At 38.8% G+C, this 22528-nt stretch overlaps 1 protein-coding gene across 1 annotated transcript in view; it reads left to right on the top strand.

Annotated features, from left to right (window-relative positions):
* The window catches only part of Kdr (kinase insert domain receptor), a 45309-nt gene extending 42080 nt beyond the window's left edge, over positions 1 to 3229 (top strand). The window contains exon 30 of the mRNA XM_003471664.5: positions 1607 to 3229. Coding sequence (XP_003471712.1) covers positions 1607 to 1802 — 196 coding nt within the window. The 3' untranslated portion in view covers positions 1803 to 3229. The remainder of the gene's footprint in view (positions 1 to 1606) is intronic.
* The last annotated feature ends 19299 nt before the right edge of the window (positions 3230 to 22528 follow it).

Genomic DNA, 22528 nt, shown 5'->3' with positions numbered 1-22528 from the left:
AACATCCTAAATTAGCAGTCTAACAAAGAACTAAAACAAATCAAACAATGGCATTAAGTGACAAGTCTAAAAAAGTTCTGAAATAAATTAGAAGATTTGGTTAATTTTGATGACCAAATGTATGATTACCAGGGTTGCTGAGCATATTTACTAGGTGAGTAGTTTATCTGGTACAGACTAAATGACAAAGAGGTCAATAGATGTGATGCCTAAGACTGTTGATAAGATTAAAATCCTTGTGGACTCTGAAGAATTCTCAAATTGGTAATTAAACTGGTCTATCCGTGCTGAAAAAGTGTGGTATGTAAATAGACAATTATCTACTTAGTGAAAATACTGAAATGTCTGAATTATTAAGTTCTGAAAGGTAGGAAAAGTATTAAATTTGTTTTTGAGGATACTTTCCCTCATATGGCTTAATAGGAATTTGTTGTAGTTTTCAATAAGTATACCCATTTTCAACATAAAATATTTTTCATAGAAATCTATCTTTATAAAAATAATAGGAACAAAGTAGCTATTTATTGGCTGTGGGATTCATTCTAGATAAGGATAGAAAAAATTTTGATCTTCATGTAACTTATATAAAGGGAGAATACCTACGGGCTTTGGGGTGATGCTTGTGCAGTAATAAAAACAGTAATAGTACCATTATATTATTTTTTTGCTTTAAGGCCCAATGGGAGAGTTAATCACATTTTATCCATTGATTTAAAACATTTATTCAGAAATTGCTGTATGCCAGGCACCATGCCATTGCTTAAGACACAAACTAATTTTACAGGGATTAGATTGAAAGAAAAACTGTATTTCTAGTTGTCTGAAAAAAATTTTAAACCATATGTGAACACAGATTTAATAAAATCCCTTTTTTGTAGTTTTTTAACATGAATAATTTAGCAAAATATCTATAAAAGAGAAAAGGAACCTTAGAATGACCTAAGAAAACATAAATCCTTAAGTTTTAGACCAATCGTCCTTGCATTTCTTATTTCGATGTGATTACTATGCCATTGAAAACAGACTCCTGTTGGTGCTGAGTGACTGGGTCCTTGGTCCATCTAAGGAATGTGGTTTTGATGAATAAAAAGCAGTTTTTGACATATCTGGCTTGATTGCACACACGCTTAAAGTTACTCAAGTTTAAAGTTGCCTAAGAACTTTATTAACACCCCGCACTGATGATAGCCCCCTAACTGACACAATGGGGCAAGCATGGTGAGTTCTCAGACCATTTCAGTTTCCTTGAATATCCTGGAAGGGGCCTGTTGGCTCCTATCACAGTATACAAGCTTGTCAATCTACAAGGCCATAAAAATGTTCCATGGGTTGAGCCTTGTATCACTCAGCAGAGCGGCCTTTCATCTCATCCGGGCTTGAAAGACTTGGACCTGAATAAGGGGATTTATCTGCAACCACTAATTTGTGCTGGTACCTGAAAATAGACATTGTCTATGTAAACCTCATATGCTGGTTAGCAACTGGGAGAGAAAGGGGGCCATGTCTCCAGGGAGATTTCAATTTGCTTGGGGCTGGGAGTGGGGTTGGGGTAAAAAGCCAAACTGTCTTTCTCTTCCAACTCATCCGGGTGCTGTTTCTTTCACAGCGGAATGATGCCCAGCAAAAGCAGGGAATCTGTGGCATCGGAGGGCTCCAACCAGACCAGTGGCTACCAGTCTGGGTACCACTCGGACGACACAGACACCACTGTGTACTCCAGCGAGGAGGCCGAACTTTTAAAGCTGGTGCAGGCTGCGCAGCAGCCTGACTCAGGGACTGCGTTGAGCTCTCCTCCTGTTTAGAAGGAGGCACTCACGTACCCCACTGCTGGAAATCACATGAGAGGTGCTGCTCCGATTTTCAAGTGTTGTTCTTTCTACCACCAGGAAGTAGCCACATTTGATTTTCATTTCAGAGAAAGGACCTCAGACTGCAAGGAGCCAGTCCTCCAGGCATTTCCTGAGAAGATGCTTGTGACCCAAGAATGTGTTTGTGTCTTCTCCTACTGTTGATCTTATTCTTTTCTCATTCATTCAGAAAGCCTGTATAATATGCCCTCCTGTGGGTCCCACCAGGGGTTAGAACAAAAGATGTTCAAGAATGGCTCCTTTCCCAAAGAAATAGCCATACCTGGGGAGTGGACACCTCTGTAAGACATGAAGGTGAACCAGGCAATGTAAGTGCTTGAGGTGTTGCAGACTGGCAAGATTAAAGGGCTGAGTCCCCCTAAGAGGCTCTGGTGAGCATCTGGGCCGCCAGCCAAGTCTTAAGTGTGGATCTGGACTGTCAGAAAAGAAGGCGCAAGCCTGCTTGGAGAGGGCAGTGGAGCCTGCAGATGCATTGTGCTTCTGGCTCCGAGGAGATGGGCATGTGGCCGGTTAGGAAATGTAAAGGCTGTAAGCTCCGTTTCTGGTTTTAGAAGGTTGCGTGCTCTTTGCTTTGGGCTTAAATCGAGTTCCTAGGACTGTTTCCGATTCCTAATGAGAGTTCCTTCCGGACCCTTACGTGTCTCTTGGCTGAGCCCCAGGAAGGAAATGATGCAGCTCTGGCTCCTCGACTCCCAGACTGACCCTTTATTCAGAACGCCACAAAGAAAGGACAGTCAGCCTGAGGCTACCTGTCATGCTGCAGAGTTGTGACTGTCCACATGAGCACCTGGTTCTCTGGATGAAGACCTGCGTACCTGTGCTGGTGGAATGTGCCCGAGACTGTAGGCAGGAGGGCAGTGTCGTGCTGTGGTGACATAGGCTCAGAAAGGATTGTACTTTTGCTCGTCCCCTCACTGCCAGCCCACTCTCACCCCAAACCTTGGTCAGTGTTGCAGTCACTTGACCTCTACACTCCCGAAAATATGATTTGGTCTGTCCACTCTGTGAGTATTAACCAGGTTTCAGAGTTAACTTATAGCCAAAGTAATAACAATGTCTATTTACTATTTAGATTTTTAACATATAAAGCTATTTCTACTGGTTTTTGCCTGGTTCTTTTCTTTTTTCAAAGAAGAAAATGTATTTTTCAATTGGTACCATAGTGTGAAATGCTGGGAACAATGACTACAAAACATGCTATGGCACATATATTTATAGTCTGTTAGAACAAATGTAATATATTAAAACCTTATATTATATATAATGAACTTTGTACTATTCACATTTTCTATCAGTATTATGTAGCATAACAAAGGTTGTAATGCTTTCTGTCATTTTATTAAAAAATTGCAAAACTTGAAGGAATCTTTGTACAAGGTTACATTACTATATCAATTCTCATTACTAAAACAGAGGATGAGAAATCAGACAAATTGTGGTTGATCACAAATTATGGTTGATCTTCTTTTTACTTGTTCCCTTATTTCTTCTTATAAAGAATGTTTTCACAAAATGCTTATATACCTTATAAACCAATAAATGTACTCAGAGTAAAAAATATAATGGTATAATATTATCACAACTTTTTACTACAACTATGTAATTACTTCTTCCTCTCTTTTATTATACACATAATTCACACAGAAACACATTCTTGTCATATTCTGAGCTCTTTTGAGATAGTTAACACATGGACTGAGAGATACGTGACCCTGTGGCCCTCCAGGGATCCTCTTGCCTGTTAGAACAGCCCCCCACAGAACTGACAGGTTGGAGGGTCTCTGACAGCCCAGGGGAGCAGGGGCAGGTGTATGGTCTACAACAATATTTCAACAATAATGCACTGCGTACTTACCGAGTCAGAATATCAGATCCATCATTGCCATTTTGAATGACTGTTTTTGTCTGAATTCAGTAAACACAATTATATAATGAGTCATTGGTACCAATGAGTGACCCTACCCTCTTTGAATTTTTTAAAACCCAAGATTCGAAATGTTTTTCTCACCAAACATACCTGTCTTATTTTTCAAAATGATTTCTAGGCTTCTTATCACAAGGAAGTTTTCCCCTCTTCTAAAATCACTCCCACGTTTGCTTTTTTATTGCTTTTAAACCCATTTGGGATTTATTTTCACAGATAGGAGTCTCGATTTTTTTCCCCAAGCAGCCCATCAATCATGGCAGCACCATTTATGAAATACACCTCTTTCCCCTGTGTTTAGAGAGATCTTTATTTTCTATTGTTTTTCAATCTTTATCATTTCACAAGAGGCATTTTACACAACTTGATCAGAATAAAATGCCTGTGCATCTGTGTGTGGTTCCTGAGCACAGCATTCAACAGAATGGGCCAGTGCCTGGGATTAGTGGATTAGTGTCTCCTGCCAGACTTCACTAAAATAGGTGTTAGGTTGTCTCTGAAGAACATTCCTTAGTTGTTCCTGTTTCGGCCTTTTCCAGTAAAATGAGTGGAAGAGGAGTCTAGCTTATTCAAAATGAAAAAACCCTTACAGAATAACATAAGATTTTCTTCACATTAAGAAAAAGAAAAGATTTTGTTTCTTGTAAGTGGCTCCTGGCATTGTTTCCTTTGTGAGGAATCTGGATTCAGCCAAAGCTTCACGTTTTACTAAGAAACAGTTCTGCACCCTGGGCAGAATAATTAGGAGAGGTTTGGCCTTTTACCTCCACTCTGTCTTCTAAACATCTTGTTCGCTCTCTTTCTTCCCCTTATTGCTCCATATTGAAGAAAACGCTGTGCTGTTAAAGTACTTCCTGCCTGGTCTTAGTTTCAAAGCTTAAACTGCAGGCACTTGGTGTGTTTTAGGGAGACCGCGCTCCTCCCTGGGCTTCTGCCCTCTTTTCTTCTCCTTTCTTCCTCTCAAAGCCCTGGGTCTCTAACTTCCTCTTCTCTCTACCCTACTCCCAGCAGCTTTTGTCTTTTGCAGCAAAGCAGAGAAAGTTGTGGAAGGTTTAAGCTCATTGCCCCTGGACTAAGTTTCCTTATCATGGCGCGCTCCTTTGTCCACTTCAACGAAGGGAAACCAGAAAAGTGAAAACTGTGAGCCCACAACTGCGTAGTGCTTAGCCCAGTTTTCCTGTTTCCCTTTAGCATGTTTCTTTCCACCCGAGACTCAGATTTATCACCACATTGATGAGATGCAAACATAGCTAGAAAGCGTAACAGTTTCCCACATTTCATGTCTAAGGCAAAAGCCCTCAGGGACAGTGGGCATGTCCACGCATTCCTGGGTAGACAGAGGGCACAGCTCTGTAGGAGTTTTAACTCAGCTGTATAAAATTGCATTTTTTAAGTGCATCTTTTCCATTTCATGAGTGTAGACAGAAGTAATAAATCTGAATCATTTTTTTTTTGCAAGCAGTTTTAAGTCTAATTGTTGGAAAAGTTGCAGAATGTTTCTAGGTGATAAAGAAATGACAATGATAAAATTGTTTCTGCTCTTTTAAATTGGAATAGAGAAAAGTAATGGAATCTGAGATGAGCAGCCGAGAGGCAACGTGAGCCACCAGGTTGGCCTGAATATCTGCAGCTAACGTGGTAGAGGATACCAGTCCCAGCAAAAGCGACTGAGAGATAAGGGCTGAGCTAGGGAAGGGTGTTCCGTGGAAGCTACTGATAAGACAAAGATTGCAGTAAAGTGTGATTGACATCAACTGAATGTTAGTGAGATGTCAAATTGTGCTTTAGATTCTTCCTTACATTAGTTTTGTGCAATTTTTTGATGTTTATAAAGCCACATCAAATTTAGTGCTTTCACTGTTTTTGTTTTTAAAAAAAGAGAAAATATGTGATTTGATCATTCTAAATTTAGCCTCACCTGTTGTTCATCCCAAGTACTTTAGGATTTACAACAAATGTACCAACCCGAAGCTGACATCAACATACTTTCAGACTGTAATTGTCTGAAACTCTCTATTTTTAGATACACGGCAGTAGAAAAAGGGCAGGGGATAGAAAACTGACTTTTTAAAATTTTTTATTTCAGATTTTTCTCTGTCTTTTCCCTTCAGATAATAATATTTAGGGAAGGTATCTCAGTCCGTTTTATATTACTATAAATGAATGCCACAGGCTGCATAATTTATAAAGAAGAAATTACTTAGCTCTTTATTCAGGAGTTGCTTAAATTTCCAGCTTATGAAATTTGGGGGAAGATATTAGAACAATAGCAGGAGAATAAATGGATGTTAAATTTTTTTTTTACTTTATTTGTTAATATTAAGGAGAAAAGGTAAAACAAATTTTCACAACAAAATAATAAAAAAGCAACAATTGTTGATAAATTACACATCATTATCTTTAGTCACTCAAGTACAAAATATGGGCATAAAAATTTCTTCAATCAATATTAGCACAACCTTTCCTATTCAGTGAACTAAGTGACACTAATGGTATAACTAACTTGCAGTTAATGTACTCTTAAAAAGTCTGACTCCACATGTGGCTCATAGGCTATGGGACATGGACTGACTGGTTAATAGGATCTGAGTGCTATGTAGAAGGCATCTCTTTAAGCTAAAATGACTTATCCTGACTGTGGGACTGAAAATATCTTGCATTCCACAGAGAAATTATAACAGGGAATGAAAACTCATATAGACAGAGAATTTAGGCTGCCAATGTGAGCAGAAATATGTTCACCCCATGCTCATTCCTCAAATTAACAACAGCAACAACAACAACAACAACAAACCTGGCAGACAGAATCCTGCAGTGCATATGGGGGAAAATCAAGACCTCCCATAGTAATCAAGTGCTGGAGATCCAGCCCTTAATACTAACCTTTAAATAAGTAATCTTTGTTTGTTTTTGACTATGTTTGTAAAATGCATAGAATGTGCCAAATAGTCATTTTAAAAGTTTATTGATATTGACTCATTTAAGTAACAGGAAGTCTAAAATGAGATATAAGCATCACAGCATAGTCTGGTGGATAAGCCGGGGCACACAAAAGGGACCTGTGAATGGTTTCTACAAGTGCCAGGTTTCTGACAGGTGGTGTTTAAATGTATTTCCTTAGCTGCATGGATTGAGAGTTATCAACAGAACCACAGAGAGGTGGGACTCCACTCCTATTCCAGAACTCTTTGTAAATCTTTATGGTTTCACTATAATGAATTGAGCATAGTTTCCTTATTGACTCAGCCATTCTTTATTCGGTTATTCTTAACTGAGTTCAGGAACTGCTTTAGATACTGTAATACATAGATTTTTTGCCATGGGAACACTTACTTTAATTTTAGGAATGGGAAACCCATGAGAACAATAAGGTAAGAACCTTCTTATTGAAGGCTGAGAAAATTAAGCTTATCTTTGGTTTACTTCATGCTGCAAAATTTGTATTTTATTTGTTAAGCAAAATGAGATTCTGATTGTGCTCAGGAAGAATTTGGCAATGGAAGGGCCCAAATGGCAAGTAAAAAGAACTTTTGACGCTAGTATACTACTAGCTATATACTGATGCCATATATTTTGATGCTATGTGTTACAGCCTTCTGGGCTATATTATCCTTCACACTAGTGGTCTTCATTTTAAACTTTTGCAATAGATGAAAATCTAGAGCACAGAAAGACTAGATTCTGTTATTATTATTGGTTTTGCTAGAAATTCTTCAATAAAACTTGTTTCATAGAATGATTTCCCCTTGAGCATGTACAAATATTATCAGGTAGCATACAACATTTCCCAAATTTATCTATTTCACAAAATAATAGTGTACTTCTATATAAAATACCTTGATAATCTTTTAAGATGCTTATATTTGAAGTTAATAGAAATTACTTTTCCTATAATCCAGTCATTGTGGATAGATCACGAAATATCGCTGTGCTCCTCCTCTATCCTCTTCTGTATAATGTGATTGGAAAATCACCTTGAGGATCTGTCATGAAGAGGGAGAAAACGCATCCTCCTTTTGTCTCCTGTTTTATTAGTGAATTTCAGAGCTCTGTCTAGTTTCTGTACCATTTTGTGCAAGAAAAGAGCTTGTGGCTGCTTAGATGGAGGAGCAGGACAAGACGCTGTCATGCCAGAATCCATTCCTGAGTCTGATCTTACAGAATTCCTTAAAGAGGTCTTATTCAGAGAAATAAATAATGAGTATTTATTTTGAGGGTCATATAGTGTTTGAGCACATTTAATCATGATGTAATAAAAGTTTTAGATAATTACGTATTATGGGTTTAACTTTCATTATATTTCTGTACTTCATTGTGATGAATATTTAAATAGCTCTGTGAGCAGAATCAGGAGCAATTGAAGGGCGGAGAACCAATAGTGACCGTTTACCATAGGCCAGGCATTGAATTTCGTATATTATTATTTCATTAAATCTTTGCAATGGGCCCTTGTGCTAGGTGTCATTATCACCTTGTTACAAGCAAAGATTGGCAGTTAAGAGGTTTTTGTTTTGTTGCAATTTAGTTTTGGGTTCTTTCTTTCTTTCTTTTGGTACATTTATAGTACATACTGATTACATTAATCATGGGGAATTGGTACATACACATGACATTTCTTAATGTTTTTTAACCCATGCCACTCCCCTCTCTCCCCCTCCCTGCACCTCTTGGACCTCTTCCCATTCACGTGGCAGCCGATGTGCACCAGAGAGACAGATCTAATCTAAGATCTATATGTATATAACTACACGTGAATTTACAGAGTAGGCTTACAAGAGCCACCTGCTGAGGCAGGTATGGAAGAGTGCATGGACTGTCTGTGCACTAAGAGCTGAAGGATCCAGTCAAAAGGTGAAGGCCCAGAACCACTGTAGAGTCCTTTACAAGTCCACATCAGGAAGCCAAAGGGTCTGTGATGGACAGCTGGACTCGGTGCTGCAAACCAAGAGATGGACACCCAAAGTGAAGGTGTACACTGGAACTTCCCCAAGGAACAGAAGAGAGACTTCCTTCTTCTTTCCCTTTTTATTCCACCCAGGCTACAAGCTGATTGGCTGGTGCTGCTCACACCCAGGGCGGGGGGCCTTTGGTGTCTTCAGTAAGACACACAAAAGTATGCTAAGCCAATCAGTTGGGTGTTTTTCACTTAAAGTGACACAAAAGCTATATATCACAATGTTTAGCAATATATGTATTTTTTGTCTTTATAGGCTGTTTTTAAGATTTGGCTATTATGAATTGTACCTCTATAAACATGTATATGCATGTACCGCTGTAATATGATATCTGTAACTCTTGGGAAGATACTTCGAAGGGGAATAAGTATCTGGGCTGAATGGAATTTCCACTTTTAGTTTTTTTGAGGAAACTCCATACTATTTCCATAGTGCCCGTAACAGTTTACACTCTCATTAACAGTGAAGAAGGTTTCTTTTTCCCCAAAGCATCTCTAGCATTTATTATTATTTTACTTTCTGGAGTGAGATGGAATCTCGGTGTCATTGTAATTTTCATTTCTTGAATGACCAGTGATGTTGAATGTATTTTTCATATATATATTTTGGCCATGTACACTTCTTAAATCTGAGAAGTACTGTATCTATTCCTTTCAGATGCTCACTTTATGATTGGGTCTTTAAATTGGGGGGGGCTACTTTTTTTGAGGACTTTGCATATTCTAGTTATTAGTCCTTTGAAGAGTAGCTGGCAAAATTTTTTCCCATTCTGTAGGTTGTCTCTCCATGTTGGTGGTTTCCTTTGCTGTGCAGAAGTTTTTTAACCCAACACTATCCCATTTACTGGCTTTTGGTGTTATTTTTTGTGCAACCGGGGTTCTGTTCAGAAAGTCTTTACCTATGCCTATGCTTTCAAGAGTTTTACTTACTTTGTTTCCTGGCAAACTAAGTGTTTCTACTTTAATATTTAGATCTTTGGTTCATTTTGATTTTAGTTTAGTGCATGGGGAGAGATATGGTCTAGTTCAGTCTTCAGTATGTATAGCCAGTTGTTAAAGAGGCTATCTTTCTTTCGGAGAAAGTATTTGGCCCTTTTGTCAAAGATAAGATAGCTGAATATGACTGGCATTGTTTCTACACCCTTTATTCTATTTCATTGACCCACAACTCTGTCTTTTTTTCTTCAAATACTCATGCTGTTTTTATCTTTGTAGCCTTGCAGTATAAATTGAAGCTCAGGATTGTGATGCCTCCTGCTTTTCCCTCATGGACATCAGTTGAGATCTGAAACCTCAATATGCAAGGTCATGCCAGGATTTCAGTGTACTGAAGATTTTGGAGACAAATTCTTATTTGAGATAAGAAACATCTCTCACGATGGGAGGGAGTGAACTGATTCATCCTATAATAAATCAGCAAAACGACATGAGAGGAACATGTTAAGGTGACCTGGTACTATTAAGTGTCTTAGTCCATATGTGTTCATTTCACATTCTCTTCTTTAGGACAGTTTTAGCTACGAGATGAATCTACAAGGCAATAACTAAACATAAAAGGTCAGTGTCATAATAAGCATCTAACTTCCAAAGAACAGAAAGTATGTTATTTGCTGTGTGGACTTAGACAAGTTACTTTACCTACTTGAGTCTGTATTCTTTATTCTTCATCTGGATAAAGATTAAATGAAATGTGTGCCAAAAATGTAATACACATTCTTGATAGGTGGAAAGAATTCAATGAAGAATAGCTATGATTATATTTTATATATATGTTATTTATATTATATTATATTTTGATAATATTGCTGATAGTGAAGTTAAGTACGTTTGCACCTTGTTGAAGAACAGTTCTCAAGGACTATTGGCTAATTTACCACCCACAAACTAGAAGGGAGTCTTCAAAGAAGTGACTGCTGCCTTAGGGCCACCTAGTTCCCAAACTTGCACAAAGACATAGAGGATGAAGAACAAGCTGGGAGAAAACACATGCCTAGCAAGGCTGTGGAGTGTTTGAGTCAAGACGGAGGCTGAGCACTGGTCAGGATTCCACAGTTAATTCAGAAAACTTAATATGATTTTTCTGCATAAATTTTGGGTGAGATACTGTAGCTTAGGAACAGTTTTAAATGGATTAGCAGCAATTTGTCAAGTACTAATTAGTCAGTTTGTCAAGTGGAGAATTTTCCCAACTAATTCATTGGATTAAATTTATTGATAAACTAGAGTTCTTAAGAATTATTGATTAAGTTCATGTTAATTTGTATTAAAGTTTTCTGTGAAGTTTTAATGATCTGCTTTTTACTGTTTTCATAGCACAATTTTATAAGTTTCAATTTTTGAAAGTTGAGGTACATAAGCTTCATTGTCCCATGAGCATAATCAATTATTCATTGAAATTTATCAATTTAATATGAGATTATAATAGTATTTTCAACTAACATAAAGATTCTGGTGGGTAGGGGATTTAACTCAGTAGCATAAGGACCTACCTGGCAAGCATGAGGCTGTGCGTTCAATCCCCAGTACGAAAGAAAGAAAGAAAGAAAGAAAGAAAGAAAGAAAGAAAGAGAAAGTTCTATGGAAGAACCAAACATCAAAACGAATGCTGATTTTTTTCCCCTTACCAATTGCTAGAAATGCAAATTTAACAGTTATTTTGAAAAATTTAAAATGACTTTCAAAAATAATGGGGCCAACTCAAAATAAGCTGGAGCAGTTTCACAGCGCTAGATCATTTTTGCCTATTTTGTTCACTGCTTTATTTCCAGTACCTAGAACAGTGCCTAACAGTGGTGAACAACAAGTACCTATGGACACAATGCTAAAACCAGTCATTTGGTGAACAGATTCTTAGCTGATCGGTTTTCGACAAGTTGACTTTTGTCATTTCAACCTGCCCTTTTTAGCACCATAAAGAGAAATCTTCATAGGTTTTTGTTGACTGTGTTTTCAGGGAATTTGGGTTTTCCAAAGCGAGGAAAATTTTAAATTGCACAACTGAATGAGGTAGAGAGTTGTTCTACCATCTCTGAAATGGTCAGACCGAGCAAGACTTGGGTATTCAATGGTGGTACCATGTTGAAGAAGTAAAAGCGATGTCCAGAAGCCTGGCCACCATGGTCTTATGTAGCAAATGGCCAGAGAACCGGAAATGGCTAGTTTGGAGAAGATGAAGACATAGGCAAACATTTTTAGTATATAAAGATTTCCATGGAAAACGCTATGACTTTCTTTTGTCTTGTGAAGAGGCAAAGTCAGATCGATGGATAGAAGCCCTGAAAGAGGCAAGGCCCTGTCATCTGTTTTCCTATCACGTGCTCCTTTCTTTGTTCCTCTCGGAGTCTCCATTCCTTGGAGTGGCTGTCTGCAAGGTTATTGGAGAGGAGGGGAAATCTTCTCCAAGAACAAGAAATCAGAGCGGCAGTTAGACCAAGAGGACTCCAAATTCCCTTGGAATTATTCAGTGATGGAGACCCATGTTTGGATCCTGTCTCCACCATTCATGAACTGTGTGATCATTATCATTAACTTCTCTTAGCTCTAGTATCTTCATTCATGAAGTAAAGATAATAATAGTACATATCTTATAAAACTGTTGTAAGGATTAAATATAGTAATGAATGCAAATTACTTAGTATAGTGGGTACATAGTAAACAATAAACACTCTATCTTTCATGAATCAATTCAAAAGATTATATCGTCTTTACCGCTCACTTTTCAAGAACTAATAACTAAGTTGTTAGTCTCAGATGTTAAGTATGTACTTCTGAAAGTTCATTTAGTTCTTCCAAAGGCAGAGAAGTTATTTTTTTGTTTTAAAGATAGCTGATGATGCACAAATATATACACAACGCTTCAGTTTTTGTCCCAGACTCCAGACTTCAGCTGTGTTCAGGAGTCAGGCAGAGTGGAGACAGGAAGAGGAGCTGAGACACAGTGGCCAGAGAGCGGGAGTCCCGGCTGGGCTCAGCAGGGAAGTGGGCTGGTGAGTCACAGCCTGGAAGGCTGCAGCAGTGTCGCTGGGCTCCTGGGCGCTTCATATGGGAGACATTTCCTGCTCTTTGCGCCCTCCCCCAAGCGTTTCTTAACACTTGGTCTTTAAGTGAATTGTTATAACCCAAGGGAAGGAGCACTTTTGGCCTCTGCCAAGGCTGGGAAACTCCCAGTTCTTGAGAATATGGTGTAGCAAGCTGGCTTCCTTACTAGGACATCCTGTCCCATCGTGGAAAAAGGAGGGTAGTGACATTGTCTGTTTCCTCCAGTGTGGGACAGACTTACTCAGCTTGTGAGCTAAAAAGCCGAAGACCTAGCCTTGGAACATGAAAGCTACTCTTAGAATTGTCCTTCCACAGCATCTCTGGAAAGGCAAACATCTCACTGTGGCTTTGGCTAAACGTTACTCACAGTCCCCTGAGATCTGTACACCCAAACTCTACATTCTATGAAATTTGGAGGAGAAAATGCTGGCTACTTTGGGAGACAAGCTAGTGCACCGTCATCTTGGTCCAGATCTTCTACCTTTGACAGGTTTATGGGGACAGAAGGCAGGGAAGAATCTGCATCCCTTGGCTGTGACCTCCTTCCCCCCACTTCAGGTTGGGACCCTGTTCAGGCCCCTCCTCTGGCCTGGAGACTGATTAGGCCCCAGGAGGCTTTCCTGAGGTCATTTAGAAACTGCACAGGCCCTGGAGCATATGGCGCTGATAAGCATCTCACTCTCCAAGATAAGAAGCTGTTTCAGGGAATCTGAGGAAGCCCGGGTTTGTTTCCATAAAGCTGCACAATGTAAAGTGTAATCCCTACACAGATGTAATGAGCTGTTAAGCATATGAAGTCCAAGAGGAAGGGGTGCTTTCTTGGCTCATAAATTATGTTAGCCCACCCCAGGGGAGTCCGGGGAGGGCAGGTATCTTTTCCTGCTAGATTGTTAGAATGGCACCTGATGATGGATTAGGAGGCAGAGTTTATAGTAGTTTCAGCAACTACTGGAATCTAAGGAAGCAGGATTTGAGGGAGCCCCAGCCATGAAAGAACTCTGTTCTTTTATTTCCATAGTAAGGGAGGCTTTGAAGAAGTCATATTAATTCTCAATATGGCAGCTTCAGGGTCTGCCACTGTAATGGGAGGGCCGAGGGATCTTGGTGAAGGTCGCTGTCTCTCTGTCCAGGGGATGCTGGGAAAACCTGTGACTTTTCAGTCTGTCAGAAAGAACTAGACTCTGAGCCTCATTTTTGACTGAGCACCTAATAGAAATAACCTTTACTTTATGTGCTGTAGGCATTTATTACTACAATTTATTTAATTAATATAGGTGAAAGCAAGACTAATAATAATCAATAATTAAGAGCCAACTCTGTGCTAGGCAGAATACCTCTGCTCTCTAATGTATCTCTCACAACTCTCAGGTCAGCACTAATATTTTTGCCAATTTACAGATGAAGAAACTGACGTTTAGATAGTTTAATTCAGCCATCCAAAGTTATAAGTTAATTAGTCGATCCAATTTTAGAACCCAAAACTGATTCTAAAACCTATGCTCTTAGCAAATACTTCAGGGCTCATTCGTAGCCTCTCTCAAGGAGGCTTATGGAGAATTCTCTCAGGCACACAGATTCTAAATGGTATCAAAACCAACCAAGACTAACTTGGAGCGACATATTGGCAGAGCCTTCAGTGATGTGCTCTTCAGCCTGTCCGTCTCCCTCTGCCGGCTCCAGTGCAGTCTCCTGCAATTCACTGGGTGAATTTTCCTACACAGGTAATGTTATGTTGTCGATCTTTGGATTTCTCCAGTTTTACAAGGATGGTTTTTTTAACCAAATAATAAAAAATTGGGGTGAGATAATAGGGAGACTTTTGCAAATTAAAATTTGAGATTTTTAAATTAAACCTTAGAAAGGCTCTTTCCTTGGAACTAGTGAGCTAGCACTGTAGCAGAAAGTCTGGGGAGCTTACAAGCTTTGGCAGCACAAGATGCTTCGGGTGGATGGCAGTCCCGCCACCTTTCTGAGTTGATCTCTCTTTCCTTCTGGTCTCCTGTAGGCATTTCCCAACCGGAAGTAGGAAACACTGAAAATGTCTACTCTGTACGCCATGTTGTATTCACTGCAGAGGCAAATTATGACCCCCCGCCAGCTCTCTAATAAATTGGGGGAATCTTCCATCCTCTGACTTGTAAAAATTTTCAAGCGACTGAATCATTGTACTTGTCAACTTTAATGGTTTTTCTTAAAATGACAAAATTCTCTCTTAGGTACTTAATTAAAAAAAATGAGGCTGTCACTGACTTTTGCAACCTATTAGGGTTGTTGGTCCAGAAAAATTAGGCCCTCTCTTGTAAAGCACCAAGTCTGTGTGAAGGGACAATATGACTTTCTTAGACATTCAACATGCCAGATGATAGAAATAGCAACAGCTGTAGGAAGCCAAGGAAAGTCTATGGCTTTGTGGCCAGCAAGCATCAGGTGACTGGGCAGGGAATGCCCAAGTCAGTCAGGATGTGCTGGGAGAAAAACACAGCTCTCTCCATATCTTATCAATTGCCTTTTCGTGTGATTTAAGACAGCCCAGCATTAAATTTTTTAAAAGTATGTGTAGGGGTGGTGTGGGGGCCACCATGTACGGAATCTAAGTGCCATAACGCTCACTTTCAGAGCCTTCAGGAGATAATGTCCCACCAGGAGCTGTGCAGGGCACTTAAGAGTAGCTTTGCCCTGAAGAAAATAACAATCGCCAAGGGATCTTTACATTTTCTGATAAAGCTCTCCCTCTTACCTACTGGCAGAAGCTGATGAACATTACATCTGAGTTAAGCACTAAAAGCAGCAAGGAGTATTGAGATAACCCAATGCAATTATTAACTAGCTTGCTGTTTAATGGCATGAAAACCATCAATGCATTGCTCTGTGGGCCTGACTGGGTTCCCCAGTGATCTTGCTTCTTTTGGGTCTGGCTTGCTATGAGTTATGGGCAGCCCACAGCTTGTGTTGATTGTTGTAGCTAAGACGGGGAAGGGTTAGTGCCTGAAAGGTACAAGGCTGTCTTTGTGGACTGGTGTGTTCCTTAGACGTGCGACGATTGAATGAATGGTGCGCCCATTTGAAACCTGTCATTCTTGTATGGGCTCTCTGGTTTTATTTTGTTTGCACTCAGAGAGATGACAGTTACCTTGCTGCACCCACCAGATACTGAGACATGGTGTTTTTATGATCCCTCTGAGAACTGATGTGGCCATAGCTGATACTGAGAGCTTCCCGACTGACTCCTCTTTTAAGAAGGTGCTATTTAAAAGCTCCTTGCTGAGAGCAAGTTCAAGAATGTACTTGCATCAGAAAACAAAGCAAAACAAAACAGAAACTTTCGAAGCCTCAGTGCCTAACGGTTTTGGAGGTCTCTTAACTTCTTTGCATTTAAGGTAATGGTTTATGAAGTACTTTTTGAAAAACATAAAATGAACACTTTTATAAGATAATCGATCAGACTCATCCAAATCTTCGATCCTTAGCATGTTACAAATATCTGAAGACAAGTGGGAGTGGCATTGGGTGGGTGATGTTATAAACCCTAGAGAAACAGAAGTAGTTGTAGATCGTTCTACGTGTTGAGACCTCAGTCCCAGGCAGACCCAGAGGGCAGAGCACAGAGCAAATTCCTGCCTTGAAAGCTTAAGGAAAACCACAGAGGAGTTGTTCACATTCGTCAAAGCACTCTCAGATGTAACCAACAGAAAACCTGACGTGGAGGCGTAGCTTCTGACCCCAACTGCACGTTAGAATAACCTGGGGTCAGTGTTGTTTAAATTGTTCTACAGCTTCTGAGATGGAGTGAAAGTGAGCCACCACTGGTTTAAACAAGAAGAAAATTTATTATCTCATATTTAAAAATCCTAATCAGACAGCCACTTTATCAGTGCTTCCTAGCTCAGCGTGAAGATTGCTTCCAGTGCAATGTCTGATAACCAGATTAGCTTCCCTGTCCCCTAACTTCGTGAGGAAGGCCAGGCCTTCTCCCCATCATGCAGGCCTTTCTTGTCTTTTGGGCTTTCATATGCTAGGGTCATGGCGCTCCAGTTCAGGCACACCTGTCACCTATTAAGCTACCAGGACTTGTGAGGGATCTGGAGATTTTTTCTTATTTTCTTTTAAATCCATGCTATGGATCCCATGTTTTCTAATTAGTCATTCCTACATGTTTTACAGGTACAGAAGGCTAATGATTGTGTTTTAGTGAAGAAAAATATGTGTCTCTGAGTAAAACTTGAATGTTAAATAGTAAAGATTCTTTAAACTTACTTATTTTTCACTGTGGAGAAGGTTTGAGTTGAGAGTAGCTCTGATTGGTTCAGGTGGAAGGTTTTCTACTAACCACCCACCCCTTGATGGCTGCTTGAGAACGGAGATGAAACTATGGTTGATCAAGTTTCTCAGCATCAAGGGAATACAGTCAACAGAGATGAGAAGGGATGGCATTATCTGTGTGATGCTGAACTCTGATTGTTTCTATAAGTGATCAGAAGCAGTCAATCCAAATGTCTCTGTAACAAGAGAAGATTTAGCAAAGGTATAATTTCTCTTTTTACCAGCAATAAGGCATCAAAAGAAGAAGTTACCTTGAAAAAAATGTGGTTTGATAGGTTCAGGGAGACAACCATGGGTAGTGTATTAATCTGCTTGGGCTACCGTAATAGGCAGCAATAGAAATTTAGTGTTTGTTTGTTTTCTACTGTTCTTGAGGCTAGAAGTTTAATATCATGGTTCCAGCCTATTTGATTTCTTATGAGGGCTTTCTGCTTGTACACAGCTGCTTTCCAGCTGTATCTTCAGATGGAATTTTATGGACACATCCATGTGAGAGGGGAAGGAGTAAGGAGGTAAAGGAGGAGAGAGAGAGAGAGAGAGAGAGAGAGAGAGAGAGAGAGAGAGAGAGAGAGAAAGAACGAGAACACTCTCGGGTCTCTTTTCTTCTAAGGACGTTAGATCAGATCATCAGAACAGGTACCGACCCTTCTGACCTGTATGTTACTTTCTTATTTTAAAGGCAGCCACACTGGAGCTTACACTATAAGAATTTTGAGTTGATACTTTCATTTCATAACAGGCATTCTATCAGAATTTACAGGAAATAGGAATGTCAAATGGTTTTCTGGAAAAGATTTCTGAAATTCTTTTGAGACTTTATTTTTGTAACTCCCTAAAAGAAAGTAAAGATGGGGTCTGTAGCTCTCAGGGTTTAAGGACAAAAGAAAAGAGGAGATAAAGGAGAAAAAGAAGGGAAAGGAGAAAAGAAAAATTACCATCGCCAACATTTTCTTTTTCAAAGATATTCCTACAAGTCAAACATGCAGAAAAAATATTCAAGACAGCAGATAGCAATGAGGATTACTACTGGGATCCAGCCAGAAGGGAGAAATCTTGTTCCTGTGCTTCAACATCTGAAGAAAATTTGTACAAGTAAACATTTAAAAATTATTCACATTTTCATGTGCAGAAGTATTACTTGAACAACAACATGAATGTGTTTATAGATGCAATGGGCAGGGTAGGGAGAGAAATGACAAAGAGATATACCTATGTTTAGAATTTTTATAATTGGAGTGTATTTTATGTCAAGTTCAAAAGCAGGCAAAGTCATATGTTTTGGGACACATGTTGAACTAGAAAGAGAAACCTTTTTTTTTTAATTACCAGAGGAAGTTTTTATCCCTCGATTAGATAACAGTTATAACTGATGGAGAAGTATCAGAATGTGGTGAGAGTCTTCTGGGATGCTAGCTCTGTTCTATTTCTCAAATTAAGTAATTAGTCTCAAGAGTGAACCTTTTTGTGATTTGGTATAAAAATGGGTATTAATTTTATAATTATTATTTTAACTGTATGTATACAATTTGCCAGATTGTGATATCTCTGATATTGAAAAGAAAATATGAGTTTTCTTTTCTTTTTCTTTTTCAATCAGTTCTCCTATCTAGTGCTATGATATGTGTTTTCAGGACTAGAACCCTGGTTTACAAAACTGAGTTTGTATGATTTGTGTGCAGTAGCTTAGCATTTGGACTGTGACCCAGTAATCACCTTCCTAATTCAGCTCTGTGTCTGAGTAGGAATATTTTTCTGTGCAAGTATCTAATTAGATGGGAAAGTTTTTAATGTAGATAAGAAGGATAGTAATGAGACAGCAGTACTTTGCTCTAAAGGCAAATTTTAGATACCTCCTTATTCTGGGCAGGATGCACTTCTATATCTGCATGGTCCCTATGTCTTTGTAGTGGTGCTATTTGTGTGCTCTTTTCTGGGGATGCTTGTGACCATACAGAGACATTCAGTGATTAGATATCCAGGGGTTAGAGTTTCCTTGGGAAGAGGACAGGGTTCTGGCATATTCATCAAGGAAGGCCATGGAGAAACAACAAACCCCAGAGGTGATCCTCTCGTAAAAATAGATATGTAAACAAGACAAAACAAAAACCAAGAACTCATACAACTGCGCTGGGTAGAGAATAATAATGTTGGGTCCACTGTTTCTACTAGAAGCAGAAAGAGCATTCTGATTTGGCTGGGGTTTTATTGCCTAAAGGGCAGGGAAAGGAGAGGCCAAAGACCACAGAGGATGTGCTTCCTTCCTCTTGTTAATTGTTTAGGCAGTAACTATGCACACACCAGGGGCTACAGCTTAGATGCTTGCCAGGAGTGAGCTCTCCATATATGCTCAGTGAGACAGCAGCTTTTCTGCATTTATGTATGTGTCATGCTGTACACAGCAGGTATAAGTCCTACTGTGTTAGTGTCACCAGACAGGATCCAAAGAGGTCTCACAAAGAGGAGATGGGAATCACACCTCAGCCTGCTCACACAGTAGCTTGTAGTATAATCTGAGACATTTTTTAAATGTGGACTTGGAGTGTCTGTAAGACACTAGGATGTGGATTCTCACCGTCTGCCAGGTTCCCCAGGTGGTGTGCTCCATTACAGTGCCAGCCATTTGCATGCCATGGAAGTTTAGGATCTGCTCTTGGTAGGGTGCTTCCTGGAGGATGAACATCTGTGGGAAGAGAAGCTGCAGACTCAATTTACAAGTTGAAAAGCACAGATTCAACTTCAGGGTTTACTGTATCTTTAAGGCCCCTAGGATTTTTTTCCTTTTTTAAACTTGGGGATGTGTTTCCTGGAAGAGAAAAGACCACTGTAACCTTGGATAACTGATCCTGTTTTGAAGCCACAATGTTCTTAAAGTACAATTTTAAAACTATGATTTCTCTCTCTTTTAAAAAAATTTATCTTTATTTCTTCTATCTTGCCTCTCTATGTGTTAAGTAGCACCAAGTTTGGAGTCAGGCAGCTTATATTTGAAGGATCTAGGTTTTATTAGCACTGTATCGTTTGGTGAATTACGTGTCCAAGCACCGTTTTACTTATTTCATCCTTTCATTTTAGGATTATCATTATAAGGATTGGTAACATGGTAAATTGACTGTCAAAGTTCCAAGCTTTTATAGTACTTGCTCAATAAGTGATAGTAGCTGGTAATTATTGCTTTGGTTGTTCTCTGATTGGATAGTCATATTAATCATTTAGACAAAGATAAAAATTCTGTATTTAATCCAACCTTTGCTGGGAAGTAAGTTTGTTTTGTTTTGTTTTGTTTTGTTTTTGGTATGTATCTAACTTTCTCTCACTGAAGCATGAAGCCACTTTATTTTGGTGTTAGTGGGAGTCACAAGGGTCTCTTCCAAAGCCACATTCAGTAGGCAAAGACCATGACCTGACTGAAAACTTGGGAAGTTGTTTTTGTTGATCTAGAATAGACAAGGCAGTTGAGGTTATTTTGAAAACTAGCCGAAGATTTCCAGTACAAGGGGTTACTGTGCAATCATTTATTTAACAAGTATTTACCAACACTTTGCTTTGTGCTGGGCACCGTAGTAAGTCCTGTGAGTGTAATGGTGGCCAAGGCAGATATAGTTCTGCCTTTAGACTCTGACTACAGGGGAGCCCCCTCCCCATCCTTCCTAGGACTACATAAGAAACATTCTTTGGGCTATTTTAGAACATAAACTCCTTTGAGAGGTCTTTTACAGATTTTACTCTCTCAAAAGGTCTCTCGGCTTATGTATTTTTGTAAAGCAAAAGCTTGTTGCATTTGGGATCCCTCAATTCCAAACGCACCATTAGCCATGGACAGGCCATGGCGAATTCAGGCAAGGAAATCTACAACTTCAGGAACCTGGGCGTTTCCGGCATATTCTGGGAGGACTTGAAAACCACTTAATATAGATATCCTGTAAAATCCCAGTGTACCGATGTTTACTGTTTTTATTAAATTGTTTTGTTATGTCCATAAAAAAGAATTACCCTAAAGAAAAAGGAGCAACCCCCTTACCACCCACTCTCTGTCTCCGCCCCCTTTCCTACAGTAAATTTTGACTTAAAAATCTTTTTAGCATTTACTTAAAAAATTTCAGCCTGCAGCATAATTGTATTTAATTGAAAACCTATATATTCTCCCACAAGGTCTACCATTGACCTGTAACTGTATGGGCTTCTATCATTATCAGTCTATTTATCCCCTTCATCTTTTGTATTGCATTGCAAATTGTAGACATCAGTATGCATCTTCTTAAATATTTTGGTTTGCACACATTAAGTAGAGTATTTGTTGTCTTTTTTCTTTGATGTAAAATTTACAAACAAAAAATGCATACTTTGGGAGTATTTGCTGATTTGATAATGCATAGCTCTACGTAACTTGAACAAATTTTGAGATACAGGACAGTTTACTAAGCCTGGGAAGTTGTTCTGTGGTCCTCCAGTCAGTCTCTCTGCCAACTCCTGATTCTACCAATGTGATAATTCTGATTTTTTCCACCATAGATTAGTTCTTCTGAGTCTAGAATTATGCATAATTGAAGTCATATAGTATATATTCTTTGTATAAAGTTTTTTCAAAAACCTCAGCATTATGCTTTTTAAGATTTAGAGTTTAAGTATATTAGTATTCATTTTTATTACTGATCAGTGATTCTATATTATAAACATGTCAGAGTTTCTTTGTTTTCCTATAGATGAACTTCTGGATGGTTTCCATTTGAGACCACTGTAAGTAAAGTCACTGTGAACATTTCTGAACAAGGGTTCTGTGGATATGTTGTTATATCTTTGGGTTCAACGCTTAGGAATAGATTTGCTGAATCAAAGATAGTTGCATGTGTAACTTTACAGAGCATCACAATACTGTTTTCCACAGTGGCTGTACCATTTTACTTTCCCCCAATAAATATACGAGAGCTATAGTTGACTTATGTTGGGGGTTGGTAAAGAGCAGAGTAAATATTTTGGGCTTTGATAGTCACATGATAATCTCTGTTGCAATTTTAAAAATTTATTCATCTCTCTGAAGAATCAGTTCTTTCCTTTCTTTCTTTAGCTTTGTTACTTTTTTCCTGTTCTTTGTCCACTTTCTCTTTCACTGATTTTCATATCTGCTTTTATTCTTTTCTACTACTTGTGTAGGATTTAATTTGCTCTTTGTTAGATTTATAAGGTGGAAGATTAGTGCACTTATTTTAACATATTTTTAGCAAACTCTTTAAATTATAAAATTTTCCCAAGTACTCTTTTATATCCCATTTTTATAATTTTCATTACTACTTAACTAAAATACTTCCTAATTCTCCTTGTGTTTAAATTCTAACCTAGGGTTATTTAGAATATATTGATTAATTTCCAAATGTGGGAAATTTTCTAGATATATTTTTGTATTAATTTATAATTAAATTCCATTGTGTT

The sequence above is a fragment of the Cavia porcellus genome, unplaced genomic scaffold, assembly GCF_034190915.1.
Source record: "Cavia porcellus strain 051 isolate PalLab524CR breed Dunkin Hartley unplaced genomic scaffold, mCavPor4.1 scaffold_30, whole genome shotgun sequence".
NCBI lineage: Eukaryota > Metazoa > Chordata > Mammalia > Rodentia > Caviidae > Cavia > Cavia porcellus.
The sequence above is the reverse complement of the archived record's forward strand: the minus strand, read 5'-3'. Positions and strand labels throughout refer to the sequence as shown.